The 23,065-nt window shown below is 39.2% G+C and overlaps 2 protein-coding genes across 4 annotated transcripts in view; one reads left to right on the plus strand and one right to left on the minus strand.

Annotated features, from left to right (window-relative positions):
* The first annotated feature begins 1,813 nt into the window (after window positions 1-1,813).
* On the plus strand, window positions 1,814-11,661 carry gna14a (guanine nucleotide binding protein (G protein), alpha 14a). The gene is made up of 7 exons (XM_018669004.2): window positions 1,814-2,323; window positions 7,844-8,028; window positions 8,401-8,555; window positions 9,567-9,695; window positions 9,802-9,931; window positions 10,021-10,174; window positions 10,805-11,661. The coding sequence occupies exons 1-7, from the start codon at window positions 2,203-2,205 to the stop codon at window positions 10,993-10,995; spliced, it is 1,065 nt and encodes a 354-aa protein (XP_018524520.1). The 5' UTR covers window positions 1,814-2,202; the 3' UTR covers window positions 10,996-11,661.
* Window positions 11,646-23,065, minus strand: part of vps13a (vacuolar protein sorting 13 homolog A) — a 34,233-nt gene continuing 22,813 nt past the window's right edge. The window contains exons 55-76 of one of the 3 annotated variants that reach the window (XM_018669001.2): window positions 22,517-22,585; window positions 20,881-21,013; window positions 20,349-20,406; window positions 19,941-20,112; window positions 19,401-19,554; window positions 19,134-19,280; window positions 18,852-18,933; window positions 18,673-18,742; window positions 18,331-18,445; window positions 18,121-18,234; window positions 17,850-17,995; window positions 17,672-17,753; window positions 17,384-17,497; window positions 17,044-17,119; window positions 16,689-16,852; window positions 16,453-16,498; window positions 16,131-16,254; window positions 15,696-15,810; window positions 13,607-13,692; window positions 13,283-13,406; window positions 13,084-13,158; window positions 11,646-12,960 (exon numbers count right to left, since the gene is read on the minus strand). In XM_018669001.2, coding sequence (XP_018524517.1) covers window positions 12,910-12,960; window positions 13,084-13,158; window positions 13,283-13,406; window positions 13,607-13,692; window positions 15,696-15,810; window positions 16,131-16,254; window positions 16,453-16,498; window positions 16,689-16,852; window positions 17,044-17,119; window positions 17,384-17,497; window positions 17,672-17,753; window positions 17,850-17,995; window positions 18,121-18,234; window positions 18,331-18,445; window positions 18,673-18,742; window positions 18,852-18,933; window positions 19,134-19,280; window positions 19,401-19,554; window positions 19,941-20,112; window positions 20,349-20,406; window positions 20,881-21,013; window positions 22,517-22,585 — 2,317 coding nt within the window. In that variant the 3' untranslated portion in view covers window positions 11,646-12,909. Of the gene's footprint in view, window positions 12,961-13,083; window positions 13,159-13,282; window positions 13,407-13,606; window positions 13,693-13,937; window positions 14,424-15,695; window positions 15,811-16,130; window positions 16,255-16,452; window positions 16,499-16,688; window positions 16,853-17,043; window positions 17,120-17,383; window positions 17,498-17,671; window positions 17,754-17,849; window positions 17,996-18,120; window positions 18,235-18,330; window positions 18,446-18,672; window positions 18,743-18,851; window positions 18,934-19,133; window positions 19,281-19,400; window positions 19,555-19,940; window positions 20,113-20,348; window positions 20,407-20,880; window positions 21,014-22,516; window positions 22,586-23,065 lie in introns of those variants that run through there. The other 2 variants (XM_018669002.2, XM_018669003.2) reach the window with 2 other exon arrangements.

A 23,065-nucleotide genomic window follows, 5' to 3' on the forward strand; every position in this document is an offset into this window, starting at 1 on the left:
AGCTAGCCTACCTTTTGGGTTTCCTTGCTTCCAAAATCCTGAGGATATGAAGTTTAATGACTCATTTTGAAATAGTGTTACTATGATGATCTCCAATCATAATTGTGTAAAATGTTTCATGTATCCATAAAATCGCACTCCTTCAACATGTTTCTGAATGAAACAACATGTTTCTTTTCAAAAGTATGTCGACTCTGATTTTTATTTTGTCATTTTAGTACAGCTATCACTTAATGTGTCCATTTGATGCCTTTAAATCTTTACTCCCCACCATAGTTCAGATCTGTGATAGATATACCACAGCATGAGGATAATAAGTCAAGTCGTATGTGAACTCCAATTTCTACTAAAAGCCTCAGTCAGACACTGAAAATTCACTCAAAGTGAAGGCAGATGTGATTCTTGTGAGGTAGAATCATAAAGTTCAATAGAATGTGCCCCAGGCGTATTACCCAGCAACATGCAGGGTGAAGTTGCCGCTTTGAGGTTAATTGTAGCTCTTTTTTTTTTCCTTTTTATCTCAGAGTCATTAATAGTTTTTACATGCAACTGCAGAAAACAAAAAAGAGAAACAACAGAATACTTTGAGAAGGTTATCAAAATATGGCTGGCAGGGAGCTGCCTCTGTTTACTTTCTGCTTTAAATCTCATGACACCACCATAATTAAACTTTATTTAGGCATGAGGCAACTTCTGAAAGTACAGTAAATCAAGGCAACGACTTCAAGAGAATCACATCACATTTAAGAAATTCACTGCTTTTGTATACTGGATGTGCACAATCTAAATGAACTCTACAAGATCACAGAGAAAAAAAAACAAGTAGTCACGAGCCACATTCTCCATTCAAATGGCAGTTGAGTTATTTTACCTTAACAGAGTAGAAGAATTCATCCCATTGCATTGACATGAACGCAGCAGCCAACACATCGTCCCTGATGAAAAATGTATGCATTGAGAACTTTGTTCAAAAAGAGGACAGAAGTGTGGGTAAACAGAAAGTAAACTGCACCCCAAAAAAAGCCTAAAGACTGCTTGTGATTATTTTGTAAGCTACACCCAATACTCTTAATGCATTTACATCTTTTAGTGTGTGAATAGTGACAAATGGTTAAGGCCAGGGCACCACAATACATATCACAACCTAAAGGAAAATCACCAAATTCTTTTCTAGAGGGTCACACTTTGTTTTCGGTCACGATCATGTTTGTACTTTTCATCGCTTATGATCTTAAGTTTGACACTTTTATAAAAGACATAATTTCATCTCCAGTTTATTTAGTCTTCTCTCTAGAGTTTTGTAATCACAATGAGCACTGCTCTATTAAACTCAAGCTCACTTCATTTACCCATTTACCCTTTGAACTCTTCAGTAATCAAATCTGCCGTTTATTCTCTTCAAAAACATTTGTTCTACAAGTTTACAAGTGCTGAAGGATCCAAAGTTTCTTATGAACCCGGGACTTAGCTCAAACTCTCATCCACTCGCTCACAGTTGGCCTTCCTGACCCCTAGTGGCCGTTGGGAGACATGGCAGTGTCAGATGAGGATGCACTGAGGCAGGATACTTCACTCATCTCTAAGATACGGGCCAATACTTTTCTCGGCGTTTGTTTGTGCAGCTTTTTGATCAAAACCTAACCACCATCCTAACGCTTTCATTCATACTTTTTTTTAATTGATCTTGTCAGAGGCATCCCTGTGGTATAAAGACAGCACCGTCTGCGGATGTGAACTTCCCATTTTATCCCTTTCTATTTGCAACTGGCGCCACGCCCTCCAGAGTCGGCTGGATAAAGTTCAACAAGTGTCCTCCAGCCTTAGACCAACCGCAGGACCTTATCAAAGAGGGTCAAAGTTCTCTGGACTCTTAAACAAAGGATTCTCTGTTTCAGATTTGCAGATTATTATTATTATTATTATTATTATTTTTTAAAATCCAGTCAATTCCCTATCTCCTTGAAAAAGTGGCTTTCCTCATTCCTGTTTAAGGGGAAGAAGAGAGCATCCGTTTTTAAAGATGCTTTGCACCTTTTCCCTCTGAATTGGTGAAGCGTGTGAGAGGGAGGAGAGCGGAGAAGAAGCGGTACAGACACCTTCACAGGCTTCAGCATTATTATTTTTTAATTACTTTTATTATTACCATTTTGACAGCAGAGGGCTCATTGGAGAGAGAACCGGTCAGTTTTTTTTTTTTGAGTGATGGCTGGGTGTTGTGTGTCGGCGGAGGAGAGAGAGAACCAGAGGATCAACGAGGAGATTGAGAAGCAGCTGCGGAGAGACAAGAAGGACTCGCGCAGGGAGCTGAAGCTGCTGCTGTTAGGTGAGCATCACTCACCGGGAATCAGGTCTGGAGGGTGACTGAGTTTATACAGGCAGACTGGCAGACTGGCTTAAAGTCTTCTCACACATTCTTAGCGGCCTTTATCTTAAAGTAAGTAATTAAGTGACACTGAAAATGATAGACTGTGTCATCTTAATGGGAAGAAACCCTTGGCGCGTAGCTTCTCTGCGTCTTTCCGGCCAGAATGCCATAAAAACAAAATTTCAAAGCTCTTAAAATGTTGCACTAATGGAATGATTCAATTTATCAATTTGCTATTTTGGCGGTTTTGGTGTATATCCCAATGAATCACTGACTGGAACTCAGTGATTCATCAAGGATGACTTTTAATTTGCCATTACCTACTGCTTCCTGACCACACCTGGACATACAGGTGTATCGTGGCAGGTGGGACAGCACTCAGGAGCACGTTGACCAATCAGTATTTGAATTATAACAGGTACATAGGCACAGGGAAGAGGGATGGTTTTAATATCCAACATTTTGTATTTTAAGATTTTTGATAGGTTGGATAGACGTGTCTTTGAATAAAAGATTCGAGTCATGAATAGTGTGAGGAGGAGGCAGTTTCATATCTAACTGTCCTCTACATTTCCTTTCTCCTCATTCCTCTTTCTTGTCTCCGGATGTGGCGCACTGGCTTCCTCGTGCTGGCGCAGCTGCGCCCAAAAGTTGTGCCATCGACTTTACGCACCACGACCAGTTCGCACCCCCGATCAGTTTGTCCACGGGACTCATTTATTACACGCAATTATAAACCAGTTACACGCAGAGAGAGATTTGCTATTTTAACGTGGTATTGTATTTCAACATCTCCGGTCTAAATGTATACAGAAACCGAAACTCACGAGCACATGCGTTTCCAGTTAAATCCTCCCATCGGGGAGTTGTGCGTTGGAGTATTTTTGTGTTTGCTCCATGATGGGCTGGAGAAATGTTTGTCGTCCTCTGTTGGGATAAACCTCAGCCTCATGGGAGCATAAAAAGGAAGTGGGAGTAAAGGAGAACAAGCAATGAGGGGAAAATATCAATGAGTTGTCAGTGTGTATATTTTTAGTACAGCGGGTAGACAGTGTCATTAATCCTATCTGGACTGGGATATTTTGTAGTTTTCCACTTGTCCTGTCCACACTGAGGGAAAGACACGCTCAGCCCAGGTTTCTTTTCCTTTCAACGCCACACTCCTGTTTTCTAAGTTAACTCCTGTAGCTTTTGAGACAAAAGTCAGATCAAGAGAAAGAGGAAACAGACTGTTGCCACATTGCATCCAAAGAGCATCTATCAATGCTTTTGGACAACACCCCATTTTTACTGCACACAGTGTGGGAGCGCTTCAGAGACATGAGTCACTGTCAGGGCCTTGGTCAGTGGTGTGTTTGAAAGCCATAACTAGCTGCTGCGGGTGCGCCTCATGCAAAAATCATGCAAATCTGTCCCTGAGCAGGATATGAGCTGCAGCTCTGCCTCTTGGAAGGGGCTTTCTTGCAAAAGAGAGCATCAGGTTGCTGCCCACAAAGACTAAACCAACATTAATTACAAATCCCATTTAATTTGTTAAGAAAATTCTTTTCTTGGCCCACCAACGCATTTTAAGTTCTGAAAATGGTTCTAGACATTAACAGTGATCATTACATGGATTCTGGTGTATGCTGCTGCAGTTAACTGCTGCCCAGGGATTACACAGTTACTGTTTGAGCCATCTGGTGAGCTGAGGCACTAAGCAGGAAAAGAGATGACTCAATTACCAAAACTCTAGATAAAAAGTATAACCCTGAAATAAAGAATAATCTGAGAGAGCAATTGTAATTAGCAATTATTCTGTCTAAATTACACTGTGTGTTGTGTGTCTTGTACCTGGCCCTATAGATATGTTAAATGTAACATAAGCAAGTGTTTCTTTACCTGATTAGAGCAACTCAGTGTTCTCAGTGGGTTTCATTAGGATGGTCACAGTCAGATCCCCAGAGAGGACGAGTGGGAGTGAAGCAGAGTGAAAGATCAACACGTTCCCAGTCTGCTTCTGTTAGTCAAGTCAGTGGCCTTGAACCTGAGCAAGCTATAGGACAATACAGACGTGTCAGCGCTACTCTATACAGTATACTGTACAAGTATTGGCCATTTAGTTCAGCTGCAATTTGACTGCAAGTCCTGGACATGAGTGAGTGAAAGCACTCACTTTCCAAGGTTTTATTGTCCCTGAGAAGAAATAAGAAAAACAAGAAGTGAGCGTGAGTGTGACAGGTAATAGTTTTTACCTCAGTGACAATAACACCACTTTCATTCAAACAGCTGGCACCACGTCATGTCACCACGCTCCCCTAGCAAGAGAGTGTGTGTAGGTGCGACGTTAAGTTTATCTGTAAATGTCTCATGTTTTGCTGACTGTCTATGACTGTGTATATAATTGTGTGTGCATCTGTGGTTCATCACCTCCAGCAAAACAGTAAAACACGACACTACTCCACCCAGACACGCACATACATACACATGCAGATTTGCTCTAAGACACAAATGTAGGCAAATAAACACGCAACAATAAACACATACAGAGATAAACACATACAGACAATGAATCAAACGTGAAACAATTACAAAAGCAGTGCACTTTGCACAAATTTCCATTTACTCCAGTATTTTCGTAGTACATTTCTACAAAGTTAGAGACTTGGGAGATTCAGCAGAGGCTGAGATGTCTGGATGTTTTGTCCCTAGTTTAGGTCAAATTCCAAAACACTGCAGACTACATTTCCCACAATGCAACTTAATACAATCTCTTTGTTAGACTCTCAGTGCTGGGTAAAATTCTGCACCCCCTCAAAGTCCAATATGAACATTTACTTCATCTAGACATGAACTGATTGACTCAGTTCTTTTATTATGTTTGTCTTATTATTATTGCTACATGTGTCCACTGAGGGAGAATTTACAAAGAAAAAATACTGATGTGATGTAAGATTATGTACCACATCCTTTAGGGTGTTAAGCTTACAGAGCTGAAGTTAAAAGGCAGTTAATCAGAGGAATAACAGAACATGACAAGTGATAATCAGTCACTGAGCAGATGACAAATGAGCAGTTTGTTTTTGGATTTGCGTACACCACTCCTGTTGCTTGTTACATACCTTTGTCAAGTATGATTTCTTATGGTGTGAGTAAGTTATTAATTATAAAATTCACCAATCAAATAATTGATTAATCAATGACGATAATAATCCTTATTTACAAACATACTGTAGAGAGGAATATTTGAGTCTATGTGGACACTTTCTGTTTTGAAAGCATCCACATAGAACTGGATAATCAGTGCATCCACCTGACTCAGTGCCAGTAGTTAAAAATCTATCCATCCATTCATGATCTATAACCCTTATCCTTAAGGGTCACAGGGGGCTGGAGCCAACACTCACATTCACACCTACAGGTAATTTAGGGTCACTGACAGACCTGCATGTCTTTTGCTGTGGGAGGAAGCTGGAGTCCCCAGAGAGAACCCACACAGGCACAGGGAGAACATGCAAATTTCTTATATTAAACCAGGGTTCAAACCCACAACCTTTACTGCACCATCATGCTGCCCAGTTAAAAATCTTGTGGTTGAAAAGTCCACTTCGCCTCCAATAGGAGTGTGATTTGTCAAAGGTCAAAGGTCAGGGTTACTTTTATTGTCTTCTGTAAAAATGTATTGAATTAGAGGAACTGCTACATTAAAGATAGACATGTCACAATAAGTAGAAAAAAATGAATGTTACATGAGTTACAGAAATAAAAGAGTGAGGCCTCTGAGCCCATTAGAGGCTGATTCTCTATCACAACAAGTCAAACACAGCAGATGTGTAGGATCATGATTTGCCTCCCTTGCCGTGCTTACCTCCCTGTCTTGCCCAAAACCCCCTCATCTCCAAGAAACTTGACTTGTAAACAAGGTGCATTCAAATGCAGGCAATTTGTCTAAGCTTTGTTTGCTAAGATGTAAAGACTCAAGTATTCATGATGCCATGCAAAACAGCCAGGAAACCAGAAAACTGCTGGCACCACTCAGGCTCATCACAGAGCTATAACACACTTTGCTGAGAAGCAGGGACACAGATACAGGTGTATACTCACACACACAGACACACACACACACACTCAGACGCGTGGCCCGCCCCCTACACACAAATGTGGCAACTTTCAATATTCAGGTCTGTTTAACAAACACACATTTGTTAAACAAATAGATTCAGCATCATGTGGTCTGAAGGAGAAAATTAGAAGCTTGTGCTGTAAGAATTGAAGAGGAACGTGAGAGACAGACTGTGTGTGTGTGTGTGTGTGTGTGTGTGTGTGTGTGTGTGTGTGTCAGTCACTTTTATGGAATATGAACTTTTATACTTGAGCACCTCATTATAGCTACAATGACTGGTCATAGGTTAAAATAAAACTGCTACATAAATATGGATTAGTTAATTTAGAATTTATTGTCTTGGAATGTAAACCAGTGGAAAGGCATTGTCAGTATAGAATGTGTGAGGTTGTTTGTGATGGGCTGTGTGTGGATCAGTTGACAAAGCAAGTGTGTGTCCAAACATACACCACTGACACGCTACAGAGCCCCAACACAAACTCAAACACATCTGCACCCTCAGAACCATAACTGACTCACAGCCACACAGCTTTCTCTTACTTTTTTACAAACACCACTTTTACTAAAAGCTCCAACTGAAACCAAAGTTATGAATGGTAGTGTCAATTCATGTAGATGTGGAGGCCACTCCCAGCTCACTAAAAGTGAAGCACTGGCTTATTCCCACACAGTCACTGAAATGATGAGACTAAAGGTGTTTTGTTTTCTGTATTCTATCTGTTGAAATCTTACTCTGCATGGAAGCATTTGTCATTTTAGGGATTTAGGCCAAATGCAGCCCGAGGATGTCTTTCACCTGTTGCACCAAGAGATCCAAGATGTCTTTTTGGCAGTCAAATATACATTCAAATCATTCAGTTTGCTTGTTAATCCCTGCACAAAGTTAGTGATCAACAGTTGTCATAGCAATTGTTTGTTTGTGTAGGATTTACTTCAACTTGACTCTGCACAGAAACAGACAGGACAGATGAGTGTTGAAGTGAAGCAGCTAGGTCGAGCTGACAGCAGATTTCAGTAATAATTCTCTGATAATATATTCTGCCTGCATTCATTAAAAAAAAAAAATATATATATATATACTTCATACATTTTGCTGATGATACCTGAGTAATTTTACTTAGTTTACACTTTGAATTCTGGATATTTACCTGCATTTTTAAGTTGCTGCTTTTACTTGAATAGTCATACATCCACACAATCCTCATTCATAGTCAAAAACAACATAATACAATCGAAATTCTGCACTGACAATACTGCTGACAAACTGGCTTCAATGTTACATCATATAACATAGATCAGCATGTCAAGATGTAATTATGCTGAAAGTATACACATATAAAAGGATTATTGGATTTAATTGTTGGTGTATCCAACAGGTACTGGAGAGAGTGGAAAGAGCACCTTTATCAAACAAATGAGGATTATCCATGGAGGAGGATACACAGCTGAGGACAAGAAGAGCTATGCCAAACTGGTCTACCAGAACATTTACACATCCATGCAGACAATGATCAGAGCCATGGAGGCACTCAGTATTTCTTTTGCTGATCCTCAGAACCAGGTACAGACAGAACCAAACAGTGTCTGCTCCTTTTGCTATCAACTTACTTTTGATTGTAGAATCCAGGTTCATTTTAGTTCAGTTTTGACAACCGTTAGCACATTTTAAGTTGTCCTCACCCCACATGCAAGCTATCCTTTTTGCAATCACAAATTCAGCTATAAGTGTGTCTTAAGTTTGACTTATAATTTTGTCAATTTAACAAAAAGCAGAATAAAGCTGCCAGGAGCCTAAAATATAAGAAAAAATACACAGACACCTATAAAAACCTATAGAAATGTACTTTTCCCCAAAAAATCAGAGAAGTTGTGGGCATAAAGGATGGACTGTTTTCTAACTGTCTTAATTGTCTTTGTGCCTTTGTGTTCCCAGAACAATGCAAACTCAATCCTGGAGGTGGAGGTGGATAAGGTGGAAGAGTTAGATCAAAACCTTGCGACTGCCATCAAGAGTCTGTGGGAGGATGCAGGGATACAGGAGTGCTACGACCGACGCAGGGAGTACCAGCTGTCAGACTCCACCAAATAGTGAGCGTTAGACGCACAACCTTCTTTGTCTTTTCTCTCCAGCTCTACCACATGGTTACCACAGATATTGTAAAGAATAGACAAATGAGCAGGAACACCTTAATAATATAATGCAAGGTAACACCTCAGCACCAAAGAATAAGGTCCAAGATTGTTTAAAAGGTTATTTAACATCTCTCTGACACAGTTAATTTATTATTATGCCTCAAGTATTGAGTGTTTTTTGCAAGGCTATCATATTAGACTGCATTATAATGGGCAGGGCTAACATTGATAACACTAAAGTTATAACCTCAGTATTTTTTCATGTAAATTTGGGGGTTTCAACAACCTGCAGGGAATTTACCCTCTATGGTAAAAAATGTACATGTGGTGGGTATTTTATTTCATCATTCCTGTGTTAGGTGAATATTCAAATCTGAGGGATTTAAACATAAATACGTGAAGAAATAAAGGATTCAGTATTTCCCCATCCTTATTTTTCTGGCTGTGGAGAGAATATATACAGGTATCCTACTCCAGCGGCTATCTCGCTGCAAGGTTTTGTCAGTACAAAGAGACACTGTAGTGACCACAGGAGTGTCCCACCAGACCACGCAGATGAATATCTACTGATAGTGGAGTAAAAATTAACATAAATATAGAATTTTTGCTTTTTGTGAAGCCACAGTTGATCCAAGAAGACAAGCTACTTTTTAAGTTGCAGTTGCTGTTTTTGGAAATGAAAATACTAAGTATGTTTACTTCTCCACTGTAGCAAAGTATTTTCCTTTTCACCTCATATCCATGTCCCTGATGATCTCAGTCACAAATGTGATATTGGTCCTTTTAACCTATAAAGCAGAGCTAACTACTTTTATTTCATGTGTTTGGTATAAATCAGGCTTTTCATATTCTCTTAAATTCACAGACAGAATTTATATTATTTCTATCTGTAGCCACAAAAACGGACAAATTCTGCTGTTTTCTTTGATATCTCCTCTCATACTTGTTTTCTACACATTTTTCCAGCTATCTCAGTGACCTGGAGCGAATTTCACAGCCCTCTTATGTACCCGACCTTCAAGACATCCTCAGAGTCCGAGTGCCAACTACAGGTATCATTGAATACCCATTTGACATGGAGAATGTCATTTTCAGGTGAGATACAACACATCAACATAAAAGGCAACAGTTTAAGTATGTTACACTGGAATTGGCGACACTGGTGACTAATGACGTTGGGATTGGCTGTTGTTATGGCAAGGATGGTGGATGTTGGCGGTCAGAGGTCAGAGAGGAGGAAGTGGATCCACTGCTTTGAGAACGTCACCTCCATCATCTTCCTGGTGGCGCTCAGTGAGTACGACCAAGTCCTGGCTGAGTGCGACAATGAGGTGAGAGTTCAGTTCAACAGCAGACCATGCTCTAGTTTTTGACCCCTTAAAATGTGTTTCCATTGTATTATGTTGAATTTTTATTTCAGAACCGTATGGAGGAGAGCAAGGCACTGTTCAAGACCATCATCACCTACCCCTGGTTCCAGCGCTCCTCCATTATACTTTTCCTCAACAAGACTGACATTCTCCAAGAGAAGATCATGTACTCTCACATAGCCAACTACTTCCCTGAATTTACAGGTTAGTTAGTCTGTGCATGGTCATAGGTCATGGGCCGTATTCATATTTGTGTGCATATGGTTAGATGCTCTTTCTAATCAAAAGTGATCTACCTTTGAATCACATTTTGAATCATAGCTGCTTTAATCTGATTAGTAGGTTCAAGTTTGAATTGTGTGAACACACACTGATGAAATGGTTTTTGCATCTAAAAGGACAGAAGAAACATACACATATAATTCTAATTCTATTAGAGTTTTGTGCCAGATTTGAGTGTGTCTCAGCTTTTAACAGGAAAAAGTTATATACTGTATCTTATATAGTCACAAGAAGCAGACAAGAAGAGACCAGAGGTACTACACACAGATTTTATGACAAACTTGTGATGTGTGTGGCACATGAGGTATAAAAAGTGGTGTATAAAATACTGAAAATGTGTATTCAGAGATTAGTCGCCTTCTAATACACTATGGAAAAAAGGTGTTTGAAAATATATCCTGTGCACTGAGAAACATTCTCTATACAGGGATTAGTTGTATTTGGTCTCTCATTATATTTTTTAATCGTTCAAGAACAGACTAAACAATTCATTCTTGATGCAAATCATTTACAAGTTGAACTCACTTACAACACACTGACCCTGAATTGCAGGACCTCAGCAGGACGCAACAGCAGCTCAAGAATTCATCCTGAAAATGTACCAAGAACAGAACCCGGACAAAGACAAGACGCTGTACCCTCACTTCACCTGCGCCACAGACACAGAAAACATCCGCTTCGTCTTTGTGGCCGTCAAAGACACCATCCTCAGACACAATCTGAAGGAGTTCAATCTGGTGTAAAAAGCAGGAGGAGGAGGAGGAGAGGAGACAAAGAGATACAGGAGGATAGAGGGAAAGACATGAGAGGAGCTAAATAAATAAACAACTTTTCAGGTTCAGATATTTCCATTTCAAACAAGTCTCAGTGCATGTGCCTGTACAAATTTCACAAAGTTTTCTCTGTATATATGCTGTGACATGCTATGAATGATACTTTCCTTTATAAGTCAGAGGGTGAAAATGAGTGGAAAGTTCTATCATAGATCTATCGTGTGGACTACTTATTTTATTATTTCCTAGAGCCTATTTCTGTGTATTTTTGAGTATTGTAATTGATATACAGTGCGCTAGTTGATAAGAGTTCTGTTTGGCCTTTTTCTTTGTGTGATTTAATCATGTGTAGAAATAGTTGTTTTTTTCTCCCTCTCTTCTAACACAGAGCCACCTGTGCCTGTTTTTGCCTGTAAGTGCCTTATTTACTCACGACAGTCAGCAGAGCCACTGACCTGACCTTGTTTTAGATGTAAATAACCTGAGTAGTGGTTTGCCTTACTCAGCTGTTTCTTCTCAGGAGAGATAGAAATTATATTTATGTAATTTATCAATAAGCAATTGTAGTTATGTAATAAAGAGTGCAATTTGCATGTCTGAGAAATAAAGGAAGAGTGCACTAACGTTTGAAACACATATTTTATTTTTTATTTTTTTTGAAAACAGCAGGGAAAAGAATTAAGCCACTGCAGTGAACATTTTGTTCCCCCAAAAACATAAATGACATACATTGCTGGCAACAGAAACATTTAGTTGTATTAAACTGTGATGCACCCCAAAACCAAAAGCAAACCTTTTAAATATACATCAGAGTAAACAGCAGCTCATAATAATTAGCATTCATTTCTTTTAAATATACTTTTCTCTGCATAATTCATCAACATAGTTGACATTGCATATGTGTGGTATAAAAACATAAAAATCACAAAATTACAATCTGCAATGCCGTAATACAGACTATTGTGTGAGGATGGATATATACAGATAAGGATATTATATGAGATCAATATACAGCAGATTGATACATGTAAGTACAGTATAAAAATAGCATGCTGTCTCTAAATCACACACTGAACAGTCTTTATCTTGCAGAAATGTATAAAAAAAGAGGAAAGATATAGAGAAGTAAACAGAAAACAGGGGTTTTAATGAAGCACATTTTGAATTAAGTGTACTATGAAGCCACACTCAAAGTTTAAATTAGTATCCCTTTTATATAACCCAGTAAAATAAACAGTGTACATTAAATGTGCTACAGCAATTATGGTTAATTTGGCCTCAATATCATTCAAGCTGTTTTCTATCACTAACTGCTGCAGTGTAATGGTGACATTTCTACAGCCAAATACAACTTGAAATACGTTCAGTGAAATGACTGTGACATGTAATTGACTGAGTATGGCAAGCTGAACTATGAGAAAGTAAAGGTTTAGGAAATTGAAAATGTTCTAATTTCACCAGCATTTTAGACTCAAGCAGATATTACAAGATGTGTTTGTAAACTCAAGACTTGGCATTAGTTTTAATAAAAGAAATCATTAAAAATCCATTATATTGTGTGCAAAAGGATGAGTGCAATCGGAGCACACGGAGTGAGACAATGTTTGGTTTGATGCATTCTCAGCGTCTGTGGTAAATGAGCCGTCCATTTATAGCACTTCTGTTAGCATGCACACATACAAACTACTCACTCAGTCTTTCACCCTGGACACACACCAACAGTCAACATACAGCGTCACTTGTGTGTTTTTAGCACTACTCACACATGGAGGTAAACAAAACTAGCATGCAGTAGAGAACAAAGGCACTGACACACAGACTTTATGTGTGTGTTTCCTTTTTTTTAAAAAATAATCCTTATCATCTCTCACTCCTCTTGATGATTCAGTATTTGGGTAAGCTCTCTCTCGCGTCCTCTAGTTTGGCAAGAACCCACTGAAGTTAAATTTAAAAAAACAACAAGGTTACAATAGTAAATAACAGTTGTTCTTTTAAAAAAATAAGATACATGTAAAATACACAAATATGAGCATCTTATAATTCAAATCATGAACTTACCTTGGCTATCTCAGGAGTTTTGAAGTTTATGATCTTCCCAAACTCCTTGGCATGGAAGACTGACTTTACTCTCTCCTGCAGCATACAAAATAAGGTTTAATGCACTTATCTACTGAATAGCTTATTAAAAACATTAGTCTCCTAAGGGAGAGAGAAGACAGTGCAGGGTCTGATTTGGAGTTGAACTTAGTTTTTGTACCTTGGCCTCAATGCGAAGTCGGCGGTCCTCTACAATCATCGGCTCCTTGGTGAACTCTTCAAACAGATACTGCCATTCACAGGTCAACTGGCCAAATGTGCCTTTGGTCACAAAAAAAATGCCCCTGGAACAGAAATCACAAAGACAGCGTTAAAATAAGCAAGGTGTATCTCCAGTATACTGGTGGTTAATTAAGCTATTTTCACTACTTTACACTCTTCAGTTAAACACACGCTGTTCCCATTACTGGTATGGATACTGTAGCTTAGTTGTTTTACTTTACTCCTTTTTTTCATATTCACTCAGATGCCAGAAAACACTCACCTCTTAGTGATCATGAGGAAGTCAGAATCATTGACCTTGGCATGAGCAAAGTATCTGTACTTGGCAAAACGTCCATTCTCAATTTTCTGAAAGAAGACAGAAAAAAACTAAGTGAATATTTAAACAAACAGCAAGGTGTAAAAAACAACTACATGTCTGATTTTAACTAAAGTATGAATACCAATATGTCTATGTTCCAAATGCCTACTGTAAATAAGCATGGCCTACCTCTGCAAAATACCTGCATAAAACTGTACTTGAATGGAAGTGGAAAATGTTGAGGGGTGGTGAGGAAAGATGGGAAACAAGGAAACAAAGAAAATGACGGATAGAAGTTGAAAACATTTTATTGGGAACAAGGGGGCAGTGAATGACAGAATGATAAAACAAAGATTCATTGATGAAGAAAACAGACACTTGAAAAAAGAGGAATTAATGATTTGATGTCTAAAGAATGACAAGTGAGGATTCTTTTGTTGGTTGTGAGAAAATAATGAAAGAAAAGAGTAAGGTAAGAAGTCGAGAGTAGAAAGTAGATAGAGTTAAATAATGGGAGAGGACGAAAAAAAAACACACACACACACCAAGTTCATAAACTACTACAATACAAAATAGATGGAAACACATTTCTTCATTTACTCAAAGGCCTTTCTTTGGTTTGTTTAAATCTTCTAACTGACAGACAGCAGGCAGAAAACAAACTGCAGCACAGACTATACACAAAGACTACAGCTGTCACTTCTAGCTTCTAGCCATTTTCCTCATCACCCTCATCCTCTGTGCCAGTTCTACGCCATTCACTGTACAGCAAACTCCTCTGTGGACACGACAAGAGAAAAGAGTCAAGGTCAGAGCAGAGGCAACCAAAGCCTGTCTCTACCAACACAGCTACTGTACTATGTGTGAATCAACTCTAGTGCCGTAGGCTCAAAGTGATCAGCCAACGATCATTCTTTATTTTCCTTAAAAGTTACTACAACATGGTCCTTCAAATCTAAAGATTTTACATGACATTTTCAAATAGTAAGTAATTATGATGCATCTGATTACGATCACATTCATAAATCTAGCCTAGGTCTAAAGCTGCTGGTACAGATGAGTGGCAAATTAAAGGAAAACTAAAATGAGGGGAGAAACATAAAAAATGTAGATACTTCTACACAGTGCATGAAAGGTCACTGAATGGTTTGATGTGACGTGAGTGATGTGAATCATATGCCGTGGCTTTCACAGTCACCCGTCGCACAGCGCTCTCCACCACCATCAACAAAACACCAAAATGAGGGAATAACCTTTGGCAGAATCCCTCTAGTAGAAATCAGATATTTGCAGAATCTTTACAAAACAGAATAGAAGCTGCTCTGAAGACTCTCTGTGCTCAAAACTTTACCAAGGACTTTAATTTGTCACCTATCTGTAAACACTGAGGAAAATCCTACACTTTACTATTAGCTAAATAGCATAGCTCTGACCTGAGACTCGTAAGCAGAGACTTCAACCCACTCCATCCAGCCAGACTGTTAGACAATGTCAGCACAAAAAGTGATCCACAGCTTGAAACTCGTAGTTTAAATGAAGCAGAACTAAAACACTACAGAGCTTCACTGAAATCTACAAATTTGTGAAACCCATGCTACTGACACACTGAGCCATGTTCAAAAGGATGCTTTAATTATTTTTGCTACAATCCTGAGGAAAACACTTACACCCGGTAGTAGCACAATTTGCCAAATAAAAAGGATAATTAAAACAAGGCAGACTGAGGGGAGGGTGGTTTGAAACTGTTTTCCTGTAAGAAATGAATGGCATGTGGCTGCAAGTCCACATGCACACACATGGACACACAACTCCACTAGCAAACCTGGGCAAATTCAAAGATGGGTTTGAATTCCTTATAGTATATATAGTATACCATGAAAAGTGTAACTCACTCAAGTGACAGAAATGGCAAATAGTAAATAAGAAGAAGAATAATGCTAACAATTGAAGTAATTCTTAGATAAAGTTTTCCTCATTTCAGTTAAATGAAAGCTGTTATTTGCCCAGGCCTGACTATGAAGAGCTGGTGATGCAGAGATTTTTGTCCTACCTGGAGCATCTGACTGCCGATGCCTTCCCTCTCCTTATATGGTCGTATGACACCATCCTCGTGGATGAAGCGAGGAGGACGAAGAGATTCAACATCCTGTGAAGTCTCTGCTGCCCTAAAAACAAGACAAGACACGGACATGCATTTTTAAGAAACGGCTTCCTAATGCATGCAAACAGAAAACAGGACTATGTTCTGTGTAAATGAACACACACAGATATGACTATAGCACGCAAACATTTACATGTATATGTAAACACAGACATTACATCACTGGGTCATGGCAGACCAGCTAAAATGTTCCACAACCAGCAAGTGGGAAATGGCACCATCTATCTGCATAGAGTGGTGTTGTTAAACACATTAACACATTAACACATGAACATGGCGACACAGACATGGGAATGCAACCTGCACACACAGAAACAACCATACCTCTTGATCCCCTGGAAGGTACTGCTGGCCATGTCAATAATGCCCCCTGTAGGTCTGGCTACTGCACCAACCAGACCTTTTCCAACACCTTTAAAGAAACCTGCTGCACCCTCCTTCTGGGCTCCTGGAAAATAACACATCACCAAAACATCATCATGTGGTTCAGATTGACATGAATGCTCTGAAAATCCAGAGCGGCTGCACAGGTAATTATTCAATTAAAAATAATTTTAGATTCTATACAATTTCTATATTTTATGCCATTCATTTGGTCAAAATAGTTGCACCATTAGATTTTCAAAGGGGGTCTAACTCAACCTACCTTTAATAGGTTTGGTAACAATCCCTGTGATCCCACTGACAAATCCCTGAAAACAAAACATGACAATGTTACCAAATAGCTGTAAATCACACATCAAGGCAGGATTCCCTGTGGCCAGTTATTGTCATATTATTCTTACTAGTTTCACAATTTGTTATAGATCTATGTCAAAGGTGTCTTTCCAGCTGATATGCACTGTTTTTATTAGTAATAAAAACACTTAATATTGTACATACAGACACAAGTCCTTTTCCACCCCTGGTCAGCCCCTCTCTCAGGCCACTGGGCTGTTTGTTCATAGCTTCTCGTCTCTTCTGCTGGTACTCCTCGTCCATTGTTATGGCAGCGACACCCTTTGCCATGGCACCTGTTATCCTGGAGGCCGCACCTGCTATACCCCCTGGTTGACACATATGAATCTTTACTAGCTGCTATATTCAATGAAATATCTATTTTTTCTTGAAGTCTTTTGTGGGAAAACTGTTACTATCTCCCACTACTTTATTCCATTCAACCTATACAGTATGTTCTGTTTATACTGTATAATGTAATATTTGTATGTATATAACATTTGGATTATTTTAAGCTTACCTACTGCTCCTCCCACCAGAGCCTTCACACCAAGAGCCATTCCTTCAACAAACTCCTCTGGCCCCTGGATGGCTCCCTGGAAAACCCCAGACATCCCTCAGTTACACGTTAAGAAGACATAAAGATGCTGCTGGGGCTCTAAAAAGCCATACTGTAAACCTACCTAAACCTAATGCTGATATTTTTCTAGACTACTCATCTTAAATACTTAATAAGCTTTTAATATCTGCTCACCAATTCTGGAGTCCTTAAATATGTTGAAAGATAAAGTATTATGTAATGTGACTGAAACACCGACACACTATTTTACTGCTCATCAGTACTTGCAGTATATTCCCACCTGATAGGGTTCGTAGAAGAAAGCCTCCACTCCCTCTGACAGTCCTCTGATCAACCCAAAGGGGTTTCCAAGCACATCCAGGCCCAGCACCAGCACATACATCTGTTTAATAGCCTTAAATAAACAGAAATAAAAAAAAACCTGAGTGCCTGTGCCTGGTTTGCCATGTTCTCATACTGTACAATTATCCATACTTAATACTTTGAAGGAAAAAACAAAAATACACAACTGGTCACTTCTGCGGTTCATGGGTTATTACAGCATTGTCACTGTGCTTGTGTGCATTACCTGTTTAGAATAATGTCTGATGACCTCCCACTGTAGCTGCTGAGTGGTGCAAAACTGGAAGGTCAATTCAAAGAAGGCCAGCCTGTAATCAAGGACACATAAATCAGTCGAGTTACAGGACTCCTCCACGTAAAGTGAACACCACTGTGTTGTCTAGGGCTTTCTTGTGCGCTCATACTTGAAGACAACATCCTGCACATCAGTGAGAGTTGCTCCAATACTCTTCAGCAGCAGGTTGAGGGACTGGACAGGGATGAGTTCCGTGTCTCTCTTCTCCTTCAGGCCATCTTCTCCTCCCGTGCTCAGAGAGAAACTCAGGTGCAGCTGCAAAGATAAAAATATTACTGGGCACACTTGCTTCTGTTATTAAATTCACATCTGAAATATACCATGTACCCTTGTCTTGAGAAATTTGTTGATACAATTATGAAACAACAGATTTCACATACCTTGATGGGGGAAATGTGGAAGTACTCATAGAGACTGATAGGAGTGGTGTCAGCAGCAGAAACATGGTTCAGTTCTGTCTTTATATACTCTATATCCTTCTCAAACAGTTCCACCTAGAGGAATAAAACAAGCGCAAATAAACATGAAACGTCAAACTGAACAAAACACAGGGTGTGTTAATAGCGTGTGCTTGAATGTGTGTATCTGACCTCCTGTTCTGAGGTCGTGATGCTGGCATTCTCAGGGGTAAACATGTCCAGGATGGCGTACAGGAAGCCCAGGTCGAGCTTCAGATCCATCTCTTGAATCAAGACCTTGAAATACCTGAGTTGGACAGATATTTGAATAAGTACTTAGCAAAAACACTGAGAAAATTATTCCAGGAATTATATGCCAGCATTTGGCTGAAGTGGGTTACACAAGAATCTCAAATTCAAAAAAATGCAGGTGAATGTGGTTGTAGGGAGAAAAACGGAATATCATATGAAAAAGTAGCCCAAGATGCATCATGAAGAGGAATGAGAAAAGACTAAAGAAGAAAAAAACATTACTTGATGCGAGAGATATCAGAGCGTCCTGCTGCTCGGGTTACAATGCTGATATCAGTCAGAGGTTTGGGTTCTGTAAGAAATCAGTGAAATTCAGTGAAATCATAACACAGACCAAAACACTACATGTAAACCACACATAATGCTAAATTTAACATGACATACAAGGTGGATTAACAAACCTGAGTCCATGGTGATAGACTTTGGCAGTTTTACAGGGTAAAATACGTAGGGGAAGATGGCTCCTGGCAGCTGATTCTGGATCTGTAGGAGGAAAGGATGTAGATGTAAAATTTACATATGAATGAAAAGGACAGCAAAGCTCAAAATGTATTCAAGAGGACAACTCTGGATTACTTTTACTACTGTAAGACAGACGATGATATGTTGGATCTTAGTGGAGGTCACAAATAATTTCAACACCTCAGATATTTATTTCCATTTCAAACTGCACTTCTTTTCACCTGTATGCGGTGGATTTGGACACGGTAAGATCTCTGTCGTGGTGAGACGCTGTACTCCACCTTCACCCCAGGCAGGAAGTGCCTCCTGAGAGGAGCGTCACACGGCTCCAGCATCCGCATATCCATGCCATTGGGAGTAAAGGACACCTGGGAAACGATTGCAAACACCACAAACTTTAAGCATTAGGTTGACAGCAGAAATTTCACTGATTACTTGTTGCTAGATCAGATCAGGTACATTTTAATATACAGTATTTAGAAAGTAACCTGGTAGCTGTGTTCCAGGTCGACAATGGCATTGTCAACAGGTGAAGATTCAATGTACTCTTTGAAACTGTTCTCCAACATTTCCGCTTCTTTAGTGCTCATAGTCTTCCACCGATTCTTTTTCTTAGGCTTTATTTCCCACACCACATCAGAGCTATGGCAAAAGAGAAACAAGGAAGCATAAAATCAGCTGTATTATGTTTGCGAAACTAAATGATTTATAGGTAAAACATTCTGTTCCTACTATGTTATTCCACAGTAACAACCATTTAACATCTTTATGTCTGAGGTTGAATGTTGTCAGTCAAGAGTAACTCAGCTGTAAATGAGAGAACCGTATGTTGACTTGTAAGTTACAGAACACACACAACTACACAACATCACTCTCTATGGCTTAATTCATATACATTCTGATGTATTGGCGGTGAGCCATGGTCGTAACATGATCACATGCCCTGTGGGGCTTGGACTTGGGACAGGTTTTGTGCTTTTTATTACATGAATGTATGAGTGTACATGTGTATGTTGCTGATTATCTACCTTGTGATCCCAATAAAGGAAACCTCCTGGCTGCTGCTGTTGTTGACCAGAGACACACCCATGCTCTTCAGCGACAGGATGATTTCCTGTTCAGCCAGCTGGGCCTTCTCGCTCTCACAGAGCAGCTTGTAGATACGCTGCTCCTCAGTGAACAGCACAACGCGCTGCAGACCTTTGGATCAACAATAAACCATAACTGTACTGATTTAACATTTAACATTGCATAAACAGTATTTATTTTCTCTTTTTTCCCCTACTGTTTAGCAATTTCATTCTTAGCACAGTATTCATGCACTAATAATGAACCTGCAATCAGGAAGATCATTTTAAGTAAATACATGCTTGTATAAAGCAAATTAAAGAACGCTTTTAAATGGTCGGGGCATTTAATTTCAAACTGTACTTTACCTTCATAGAAGGAGATCACAAACAGTTTTCCCTCATTGTTCATGTCCTTGCGGAGGTCCTAAAGATGCAAGATAAAAAAAAACAGACAGATATACCGTTCAAACAACACAGTATCTTAATTAACAATTTCAAATTTTAGATGTGCACTCCTGTATACATGCAAATCCTTTATGTAGGTACACATCATCTCAGCAACAGTCAGAGGTTTAGAGGTATTTTGATGTGTTTAGAAAGTGCTACATTACGTTAATTTGCTTTTAGCTAGCAATACAGATTTGTTAAACTTGAGGGTCTGATTTATGAATAACACCCATGTCGAAATCTTTCAATGCAAATACTTAAGCACGATTAAAATAGTGTGATTGCCTCAAGTGTGATGGCTACAAGCTCTATGTGTAAGATAAATATTACTTTAATGCTTAACATAAACCACTTCTTCCAGGACAGAGACAGAAGCAGTTTTGATAAGGTATGAATTTAAGATGTCTTTTGAGAAAATCATTGAATTGATAAATATTATTAGGTCCAGTACCTCCTCACTCTTCAGCTTCCCGCTATAGGTGCCACACGTCCAGCAAAGCTCTCGGGACCCGGTGGGTTCAGCCCAGGTGTAGTGCACAGCTTTCCCAGGCTCCAGCTCCTCCTGCTCTGTTGCCTTCTGAGAGCTGCATGCACGTGAAACCCACCCAGACACACACATGCTATATATATCAGTAACATTATTTATAACTACTAAAAAGTAAGAAATAATATTCCATTGATCTGAGATGGCAGTGAGCAAATGATTTAAAAAACAGACGGCGTAACAGTAAATCAGAGGACAATATAACAGAGCCCAGCCACCAAGAATGTACCGCCAAGACAACCACCCAATCCAAAGTACCTGTCTGACAGAGTACACAAACAATTCCCATGAACAGACAGAAATATGACAGTATATGACAGTTCAATGGCCAAACATCCAGAGGTCCCCAGTACCTTTCCTGGGGAAGATAAGGGTTGCACGTTCACACTAATTCTGATCTTGATTAGGACGAGACAGAGCAGACATCAGAAAATGAAATAAAGAAAGAGAGGAAGTGGGGAAGCCATGATCTCTGGATGGAGATGAGCAATCAGAGAACACTAGTAGACGCAACAGAACTACTGGAAGAAGCAGGAGGTGTGATTCCTTTGGCAGAATCCCATCCAGTCAGCAGCATTCAAAACTAGTATTTCTACAAGTAAAGATGAAAACACTTCATAGGAAAACAAAAGAACATACTAATAAATGAGTAAATGGCTTTGGATGTCTAACCTGCTCGTTTTCCTTGACTTCTATGATCCTAAAACATTTGAGAGCACTGAAATTTTCAAGCAATAAAATATAAATATACAGTTGTTTATACATACATAATTTAGAAAATGGATGTCATTGTCCTATGTATTAAAACATCCAGTGTTAGTACACTGGTTACTACATAATAATGTGATACAGTTTTTGACAAGGCCTATATAGTATCTATTTCTCAAGGTGAGGAGCAGATTACACAGACAAACCAGAATCAGAGCAGAAGCGGTCTTCTTCTACTTATCTTTACCTGCACTCTTGATCTGACCACACTCTGCACTCAAGTGACATTTGTCTTTTAATAACACACAAACTCATATTTACATGCTGCATCACGTGTGTGTCTCCTCTTTTGCCTGCCTCATAAAACTGTTGTTTTCATTGATACACTTCCTTCCTTCCTTCCCTCCCTCATTCTGGATAAACCAGCTGCCACACTAGCTATCTGAGTCTCACGTGTTGCTCATACATCATTCTAAGCAAATGTTAATTTCACTGTTGGGATATCTGTTGTGTGTTCTTATCTTTTTACTTTGACTCTTGTGAGGTCCATGCGTAACCTCAAATCCCAACTGCTGTCCTCAACCTTTGTTTGGAAGTGTGAAATTGAAGTCTAATTTATCATAACACTCCTCTCTTTGAGAAATCTGGCAACTCATCTTCTCTGTTTTCTTAAACCATTTGGCACCCACAGAAAGTGTGACAGCAATAAACAACTTAATGCAACATTTTTGTTTTTTTCCTTTTTATTTCCTCCTCCCTTTTTATATTCCCTGCCTTTCTCTCTCTTGAGTTCAGAGTGTTGTCAAAAGAGTTTCCCCTTCTCATATTGTTCTACCTGTCCTCCTCCACTGAGAAGGAGAGGTCGAGCAGCTCGTCAGCCACCCACGTGGTTTCTGTCCGGTTGCTGCGTGACCCACAACACACAAACATAAATCGCTATGAGCAAAAACAAATACTGTTAGTTATTACTAACTAAACAAGTAAAGGTTGCTGCAACAAGAGAAAGGAGTACTGTCATTCAACAAATATGCAAAGTACATTTCAATGAAATGCAAATGTGAATGTTGTGCATGAAGGAATCCTACTTTGTTGGTAAAATTAAAAAATATTTACAAAGTGAGTAATAGGAGAAAACTTCAATCAGAAACAAAAACTGCTGAAAGATAAACAGAAGCAGAAAACCTCTGTTAAAAATAAAACACAGAACCTGAATGACTGGTAGAACATAGTTTTTTTGAGGGACTTTCTGTTTAGTTGTGCACTTCTACGTCTTAAGGTGAATGTGGCGCATTCACAACATAATTCAACTCAAACCTGGAGCACTTTGAAGCACGTTTACAGACAACACTTACACCAAAAGAGCACTGGAATTATTATTATGTTA

The sequence above is a fragment of the Lates calcarifer genome, linkage group LG13 (genome assembly GCF_001640805.2).
Source record: "Lates calcarifer isolate ASB-BC8 linkage group LG13, TLL_Latcal_v3, whole genome shotgun sequence".
NCBI classification, from domain to species: domain Eukaryota; kingdom Metazoa; phylum Chordata; class Actinopteri; family Centropomidae; genus Lates; species Lates calcarifer.

Bases quoted from the DNA above. Each gene is read 5' to 3' on its own strand.
- gna14a (XM_018669004.2), top strand. From the start codon at position 2,203: ATGGCTGGGTGTTGTGTGTCGGCGGAGGAGAGAGAGAACCAGAGGATC. The intron at 8,029-8,400 runs GTACAGACAGAA...TTGTGTTCCCAG, and splicing joins TTGCTGATCCTCAGAACCAG to AACAATGCAAACTCAATCCT. The intron at 8,556-9,566 runs GTGAGCGTTAGA...ACATTTTTCCAG, and splicing joins CTGTCAGACTCCACCAAATA to CTATCTCAGTGACCTGGAGC.